The sequence below is a fragment of the Crinia signifera genome, chromosome 5, assembly GCF_055691185.1.
Source record: "Crinia signifera chromosome 5, ASM5569118v1, whole genome shotgun sequence".
NCBI lineage: Eukaryota > Metazoa > Chordata > Amphibia > Anura > Myobatrachidae > Crinia > Crinia signifera.
The window spans coordinates 20410318-20419144 of NC_139221.1; the positions used below are offsets into that span (position 1 = coordinate 20410318).

At 47.4% G+C, this 8827-nt stretch overlaps 1 protein-coding gene across 1 annotated transcript; it reads right to left on the minus strand.

The window, feature by feature from the left end:
• Positions 1 to 1761: 1761 nt before the first annotated feature.
• LOC146079979 (mitochondrial import receptor subunit TOM7 homolog) lies at positions 1762 to 7594 on the minus strand. The gene is made up of 3 exons (XM_083186732.1): positions 7437 to 7594; positions 5679 to 5727; positions 1762 to 2124 (listed from the first exon to the last, which is right to left on the minus strand). Exons 1-3 carry the CDS (start codon positions 7537 to 7539, stop codon positions 2109 to 2111), a joined length of 168 nt encoding a protein of 55 aa, XP_083042858.1. The 5' UTR covers positions 7540 to 7594; the 3' UTR covers positions 1762 to 2108.
• Between the last annotated feature and the right edge of the window lie 1233 nt (positions 7595 to 8827).

An 8827-nucleotide genomic window follows, 5' to 3' on the forward strand; every position in this document is an offset into this window, starting at 1 on the left:
CGCCGGATTGAAGAGGGTGCTGCCAGTTGCATAATTACCCAGTGGCAGCTGCATCATGCAATGGGATGCGGATGGGATGCGAATGGCACTAGAACAAATTTGAAGGAAAAAAAGCAATTTTAAGACTAAACTGTTCTCACATTAGTTTGGAAGGAATTTAAGATCACTGCTTCTACCTTAAGGGGATTTATTGAGGGGTAACTTGTATAAGAGGCACTACTGTGTGGTGCAATGTGAATTGGTACTAGTATGTGACCACGCCCCTTGTCATTAAGCCACAACCCCATATAGTCCAATAAGGGGTGCAGAATATATATTTGCTTACCAAAAAAATTAAGCTCAGGTCGACCCTGCAGATAGGCACAAACTGGGCAGCGGCTCCTAAATCAGACCTTCATGCTGGTCAGCTGTTACAATACTAGACCCAAATAAACTATCTGACCAAAGCAATCTCCCCATAGCATACTTGCCTAGAAAAGCACGTCAGGGAGATTGTGAAGACCGCACCTAGAGTCACGGACGTGTATTGCTACATCTGAGAGGAATGTTAGAATAATGACTTGCACCCAAACTTAGATGAGCCCCAAAGCAGTCAGTAAGTCGCTGCTATGCGTCAGGGATGGGTCTTCTGTCCTGTCTCACTGTCATTCACTACCTCCTCCTTCCACCCTATGCCATCCCCACTGCCACTCTGCCATATCCAGTTATCCACTGCCATTAGTCACGCTGTCATCCTCTACATCTCCATGTAGTCACTGCCTCAAAATTTCTTTCACCACACCCTATGCATCTCCATGCCACCTGTCAACCTCTGCTTTCCATGTCTCCCTTTGTCACCCTCTACCTCTCCTGTCACCTTTGCCTCCCTCTACCATCCTGTTTCTCCCCTGCCTCCTACTGCTTCTTCCTGCCACCCTCTGCCTCCCCATCACTCATTTTCACCAACTGACTTTCTGCCATCCCCAAAACATTCACAGGAGGTATAAAACATTCAGATGAATATAGTTAAAAAAAAAACACATGCAGGGTAGGGCCTCCATTAGTTCATCCCTACTATTGTGCAAAAAATGTGATTACGTTAGCGGTAATTTCACTTGTTTTGTGCCTCCACAATGCTGCCATGCTGACCACACACGTGTGGTGACCATCCTGTAGTAATTTGATGCGGTCCTGTACTCATTTTTATTGTCTGATGGGGGTCCTACAGCCAAATAGTTTAAGAACCCCCTGGTCTATAATATAAGCTGTATCAAACATTTAATAGAAATACATGGTCAGGAAAAGGTTAAACCCACCATAATAGATACACAAATAGAATAGAACCAGTACTGTTTTTTTATAACAACACATCCTCCCACCTCGTGGTAAGGCTCCTGTCTCTTCTTCCTGGTAGCTGCTCTCTGGTCCAGGGCACTGATTGAGGACTCCGATCCACACACACAGCAAACTGGGTTAATTAACCTGCTACCAGTGGGAATGTGCAGCAGCTCCGCTCTGACCCCTGACTCCCAGCTTCATAGAGAAGCAGAGCTTACCTGAATTGCCCAAAGGTGCGCCCTCCTGATAGTTCCCTCTAACACTTCCAAGATTAATGTAATGCTATATAATCTAGGACAGAGTTCCGATTGGATGGTGGTGGGACGTAGCAAGCCAAGCAGAGGAAGAGGGCGGGGCTATGTAGGTCACACCAGGGGAGGAGCCATGTGCTTTGCCCTTACGCCATTTTTTCCACTCAAAGTTTCATGATCACATAAGACAGAATATGTTCTTGTATTTTTATTTCATTACTACCAGATCATTTGACAAATGATTAAGTCAGAAATGTGTACAGCGTCGGAACATTGGTATACAAAACAATGCGGCAAAAGTAACAACTGCCTGGAATAGGAACACTCGTTATAATTCTGTTCACGGTGCTTTCCATGTCTTGGTTAAACTGTGAGCCCTGATTATATCCACAGCCTGACCATGTCCTGCAGCTACGCAGCTTCTTATGCCTTCGTTAGCAGATATATACATCCATGCTCCAGAACATAATACAGTCTGAAAGTTACGGCACCGGGTCTCCGCCCTCTTCTGGCCCATTAGAGATGAATTCGCCGAATTCTTCATCCCCATAACAAACTGAAATAAACAAAATATAAAGGTTTGTATCATACTACATCCAAACACAAGCACTTCCCACTAATTATCAGGCCGGGGTGGGGGGGGGGGGTTTGGGGGGCTTCAATTGTTTTATCATGGCCAATATAAAGGGCAGAATTCAGTGGGGGTTTTGTTGGGAGCTGTGACAGCGAGCAGGGTCAGTATTCAATTGCGCCCCCCCCCCCTGCACACGGATTCTGTATGAAATCCCGGCGGTCGGGATCCCGGCGTTCAAAATCCCGACGCCGGAATCCTGAGGAAGGGGGGGGGGGGGGCGTGGAACCCCCCCCCCTCCTTGCGGGCTCGCTGCGCTCGCCACGCAGCGGACCCGCTGCGCTCGCCACGCAGCGGACCCGGTAACTCGCTATGCTAGGCACGCTAATTTGTTCTCCCTCCAGGGGTGTTGTGGACACCCACGGAGGGAGAAAGTGTCGGGATTTCGGCGGTCGGGATTCTGACCGCCGGGATTTTAACTGCATCCCCTGCACACGACATGGAAACAGCATGTGCGGCTGCCAAAACAGCGAGGCTCGCGGCTAAATGCAGTGGGCTACCTGCATTAGCCGCGAGCCTCGCCGTTTGGGGGAATCCTCGCTGTCCTCTGACAGTGAGGATTCCCCCGGAACGTTGAACACGGTGAGTGGACGGCGTGGGGGTTAAATGGTGAGGGTCACTTGTTTTTGGGGCTCCTTGCAGTTTAACCCCCTCGCCGGCTGCATTGAATACGGCCCATAGTGTTGGGTGCTAGTGCATTGTTTACACCGCTGGGTGCGACTGTTGTGGTCACCCATCACTTATTTCAAATGTATCCCCTAAAATACACAACAAACTCCTTTCACCATCTAAAGGGATTGTTAGGATGTCCAAACGCCAGGTGCAATGCAGTTATGACACCCAAAAGCTCTATTTTGGGAGTATTACAGCCGACACCTCTGGTCTGAGCAGAAATCCGGTATAACTGACAGGCGTCTGCAGCACACACACCAAGCAGCGCAAACGATAGAACAGATGGGAGCTGCAGCCACGAGAAAACTAAGACTACATTTGTTTCATAGTTAGTGAAAATGGAATATATGGTCACCATGTTGACCACTATTGGTCAGAGGTGATTAGGTCAACACTTAAAAATGGTTGCCATACATACACATTGACAGGTCAAAATGCACACGGTCAACAAATGTATTTTTCACGTTTTTGCAGTCTATGATGACAGGGACACCGTAAAGTGTACCAATTCAGAACTTAACCCTATGTCCACTTGGATTGTGAAGTAAGAACAAGTCAGTAAAAAAAAAAAAAAACACTTGTGTTGTCCTTTTCCCACGTCGACCATGTTCGTGACAAAATTACCAAAATAATAATAATTTTAAAAAAAGTACAAACTTCCTAAAATGTTTTACAAAATGCTACAGATACAGGAAATAAAAGGCACAGACACTGTGCCCCCCCCCCCCCCAAAAAACAAAACAAAAACCAGATTGCTGCTCAGAGAAAGTCTGGGATTATTGCTACAAGTGAAACCCCATCAACACAAATGACACCAGGCAGCCACCTCTCCTGGGTCTGTTGGTACAGCTGTCATGCTTAAACAAGAGAAATATAAAAGTACAAGTAATGCTGATTACACAGCCAAACCCGAGCGACGCCAGGTACCTCCGCTATTTCCTAAATAAAGCAATCCTGGGGAAATGTCCTATGGGAATACATATAAACACACTGCAGGAAGTCAGCAATGCAAATCAAGCGGTTATGCAAATTGATAAACAAAGGCAGGCAGGGGATCCTAAAGGGACATAGATCATTAAACAAAGGCAGGCAGGGGATCCTAAAGGGACATAGATCATAAAAACACTTCGCCCACAAGAATGTGTTACTGCCTTCTGATTTATAATATAACACCTAGCATTGCACAATAGTGCTGAATATATAGAGACAGGGGCACTTATTACAGGAATGGTGATACTGCAAACGCTTTTCACCAGTTATTATAATTTTATGGAGCTCTCACAGCCGATTGGCTAAAAATGAATACCTGGAGGTTGTGACAGCCAACCAGCTCAGAGCAAGCTATCGCACTATAAATCACTGCTATGGGGAGAACAATGGCAATGGAGCAGTCTGTGTCGGTGATGTGGAGAACTCTATGGAAGACTGTAGAGTGACAATTGTGCGGCTGACTCCATTCCTGGGACATGGCAAGGTGTGGGGCCCCTCCCTGGCAACCTACAGCATCCAGTGTCCAGCTATCGTGTAGGTTACTGATCCTCTGGATGTTTGCAGCACAACTGAGGCTGCAGCTGCCGGTAGGCTTTGGCTCAGTCTATATGGATAACGCCCTCCTAACGGTATGCAGTCAATAAACCATAACCACTATTGACCGACAGTCAAAAAGCCATGTTCAAAATGTCGACATGCATTATGCCGACATGGTCAAAATGTCGACAATCAAAATGCCGACCTAAACCAGGTCAAATAGTTGACATGAGTTTTTAAAGTTTTTTCAAAAACATCAGCATTATTGTGTCGACATTGTTACGCAGTATAATATCTAGTATGGACCATAAAGGCGATTAAGTCTTCCAAGTTTAGTGTATGATGCTTGGAGGAGTGGTATCTATCTTCATAAAGAACACTATGGGCGGTATTCAATGTGAATACCGGCGACGTGCAGCGAATCCTGTTTAGGATTCGCTGCACATTCCCCACTGCTCGCTACGTTCCGGAGCCTCGCCGGCTCCGGTATTCAACGAGTCAGGGGCTCGCTGCCCCTGACTGGCGAATTTGAGCTCCTGTGGCGGATGCTGCAGGGAGCCTGAGGACGGTGGCAGGCAGGGAGATGGAAGTCTCCCTGCCTGCCCCAGAACGTTTGTGGGGGGGAGGTGGGCTCCCCGGGTGCCAGGCAGCACAGGCTGCCCCCCAGGGGTGCCAGCAGGGGACCGGGTATATTCACTACACTCGATCATGCATATGTAATGATCGGGTGAAGTGAATATATAAATATCTAATGAGCGGCTCGGCTCCGGCCCCCTGCTGGCTGGTCTCTGTAAAAAAAAAATATATATATAGATTTTTTTTAAAATTAAATATATATTCATGTGCTTACAGCACATGAATAAAAATAGCATGCCCCTCCTCAGAATAAAATTCCTGATTTTTTTACACCAATTGTAAAACACAAAACACTTTATTTTAAAAGTTCACATTCCACTTCTCCATAAAAAGATAGCGATTGCTACTCGGTGAATCATGGCGATAAAAACCTTGAAATGTATTCGCCATCTGGTCATTGAATAGGGTGATTCACCGTTTTAGTCAGAAATTCGCCTTATAGCACAAAATCGCCATAAAAACCTGGCGAATCAGCCTCATTGGATACCGCCCTATGTGTAAGGTGATCATGATCCAGCCAATCAGCTCCAATATGCAAATTGCCAGTTAGCAGCTGATTGGCTGGAGCATTGTCACCTAGCACATAAGGTTCTTCATGGGGATGGATTTCCTACATTAACTCCGAAGTTCTCTGGGACGGTTACCTCAGTATGGAGGGCTCCGGCATTCCTGGGTCAGCACCCCTTTTGAACCCTAGAACAGAAGAGAGTGATGAGATATTAGAATATGGCTATTAGGTAGGTCAATGATGGTAATAATATCAGGTAGGAACCTAATAGGACAAAGGCTTTCAGTTTATGTACACAAGATCCGAATGTAGCAACCGGGATCCAGAAAACCTGGAACTTCAATATTAGAAGACTAGCTGACCCGCCCTAGAATTTCCAAAATTGCTGTAAAATTAGACTTATGCTGTGACAAAGGCCCCAGATTGTTAGTGTTCATTCTAGCATCCGCTATCTTTGATAACCCATGCAGTTCCTCCTCCCTGCCTGGGGTGTCACTGTCTGCTGTAGTGCTTCTAGCACTGTGTGGTCTGTATATCAGCACTGATATGCAAACAAGACCTGTGCTAGAAACACCACAGCAGACAGCGACACCCCAGGCAGAGTAGAGGAACATGGGTTATCAAAGATAGCGGGTGCTAGAATGAACACTAGATTGTAATGTGTTAAAGCCTTCACCATAATGTTAGAATGTATCATTTATACTCAATGAAAGCAATGAAATCAGGTGTGGAGTTGTTCCTTCGTCATCTCTTTCCCAGATCATTATATATATATTTATTGCTGTTCTGACGACGGAGACTGACGTTCTCCCAAACGTTAATAAAATTCTTTGATTATTCAAATCCGTGGTGCCGCCATTGAGCCTGTTTCTGCATATCGGAATACCACCGTCAGTCTTCTGAACGCCGGTATTCCAAGCACCACAATGCCAATACCATCCTGTGGAGCTATGATATACAATGCGGGACAGAGGTCTTAAGGCCCCCCATACATCAGGACGACATTGGACCAGAACTTACAATCTCGACGGGCACTGAGCGCACAATGCGTGGTCCCGCGGGTCGTGAGGTCGGCACGTATGACCCGTTGGTCCTTATTACTGTGGAACAAGCGATCGTATGTGCTTTTAACAACTGCTGCACACGGTCAGGTTGTATGCAGGTTGTCGTGATGTATGTCCGGCTTTAAGTGAGGAATTCAATTGTTGGTGAAGTGTGAACATTTAGAAGTGGGCAACAGCACCCCATTTAATATGACCGTTCATAATATCGTCCAGTGAGGCGAGCACAGCGCGGATTCGGACAGGCAAAGGAGGAGTCCCGGGAAACTGACTCCCACCCCCCCCCCCCCCCCTGAATAAATTACGGAGAAGTTACAGTAAATTATCGGTGAATACAAATTATAAAACGTTCTTATTAGTATTTAGGGGAGCGAGGGTGTGGAAATTAATTACAGGGGGGAGAGACGATTGGCTGGCACTGTACACATGTATGTTACCACTAATTACATATGATCAGGTTACTAGACACGTGTAATATAGATGTCGGAGCCTAATAACACCCATGTACCTGCTAATGCCCTGTATAACATCATGGCATATAGAGGGCACACATACAGGACATATCCCTATGCTCCCTATTGGCCAGTTACAGAGCCACTATCCTGAGGAATTTATATTCACCAATGTGCTCTGGAATTACCTGCAGGACACAGAGCACCATGGAGGATGAGCTACAGGGCACAGTACTAGCACAGCATCAGAGCAGTACCATCAGTGCCCAGTCCATGTGCGTCTCTCAGCGAGACTGCCCAGCTCTTGTGGAACTATAAGTACCAGCATGCCCTGCCTGTAGTATTAGCATTGTAGCCGTGTATAGAAAACATGCCACCGACCTAAGTAGAGGATGAGGGGTATGAACCCCCAGCGGACGGTGAGCTGCCCGCACTTGAACACCTTCTGCAGACGCTGCTTGGACTCCTTGCTGAGCTCAGGCATGGCTGCTGCTCCAGAGGGCACCGGCAGGAAGAAGAAGGCGACGCAGTCACACGGCGCATGCGCAACACGGCACTACCACAGACCAGGGCAGCGCGTCATGCTGAGGCTTCACAGCGCCATCTAGTGCTTCGGAAGCAACAGTAACTCTGGAAGTCTCGGCGGCCATTTTTGATGAGGTCTGAAAGACGTCGCCGTAGAGTTGCCATGCCAACTGCCAGCTTCTATCAGTTTCCAGAACTGGTGTAATATGTGTCCCCTGCGCTATTCCTCTCTATGCCTGAAATATGCAGCATTACAGTTATTGTATTCGGTGTGGCCCTAGCCTTATCTGGGATGCAGAGGCCCAGGGGGAGATGTACCAAGCCTCGGAGAGAGATATGGAGAGATCTCTATAAGGGTGTGTGTGGAATATTAAGTCTACAGTGTCTAGGTCAACAGTAAATATTGTTTGACAGGCAAAAGGTTGACACAGCAGAAAGGTCGACATGCACTAGGTTGACATGGTCAAAGGGTTGATGGGACAGAGGGCGGCACAGGAAAAGGTTGAAATTAGGGTACTTATGTATTATCTGGGCTCCCATGTTAAATGCACCCCATTTTTTCATACCCCTACTATCCAACTACGCATGGAGTTGATTTTATATAGTGTGGCGAGCGCAGCGAGCCACCGTGCCCGAAGCGTGGCGAGCCCCGCAAGGGGATGCGGTCTCATAAGAAAAATGGGAGCCCAGATATTACATAAGTACCGAAATTAGTATTACAATTTCTTTGTGTGCCAGGTATGTCGGCAGATGTCGACACGGACATTGTATGAGTGTACCGTGTCCCCTCTCGTGGCTCGCTGCGTCGCACATATTTATGTTCACGCGGTATGTGCACTGGGACAGTATATGTTAGTTGGGCGCCCACTATAGTTCAGGGTTGCCGACCCTCCCGGAATTTGCGGGAGTCTCCCGAAAATCGGGTCCTTCCTCCCGGCCCCCGGAAGGGTGGGCAACCCTCCCGGAATCAGGGGGACCCCCACTGAGCCCCCCCGATCGCGGCATTTCGCAATCCGCGGGTCTCAGGGGAGGGGGCGGAGCTAAAATGGCACAATTGTGACATTTTAGCCCCGCCCCCTCCATGGATATCAGTTATTTCGGCTATTTGCCATAATGGGGGCGGGGCTTAATGACATCACCATTAAGCCCCACCCCCAAAACTCGTAACGCAAGATTCCTCCCTGGGCTTCTCCCGGAGAGGATTTTTTGAAAGTCGGCAACCCTGCTATAGTTACTAAGCTCATACC

Coding starts and splice junctions, on each gene's coding strand:
- LOC146079979 (XM_083186732.1), bottom strand. CDS start 7,539: ATGCCTGAGCTCAGCAAGGAGTCCAAGCAGCGTCTGCAGAAGGTGTTC. Junction 5,728..7,436: donor ACCCCTCATCCTCTACTTAG/GTCGGTGGCATG, acceptor CTTCTGTTCTAG/GGTTCAAAAGGGGTGCTGAC.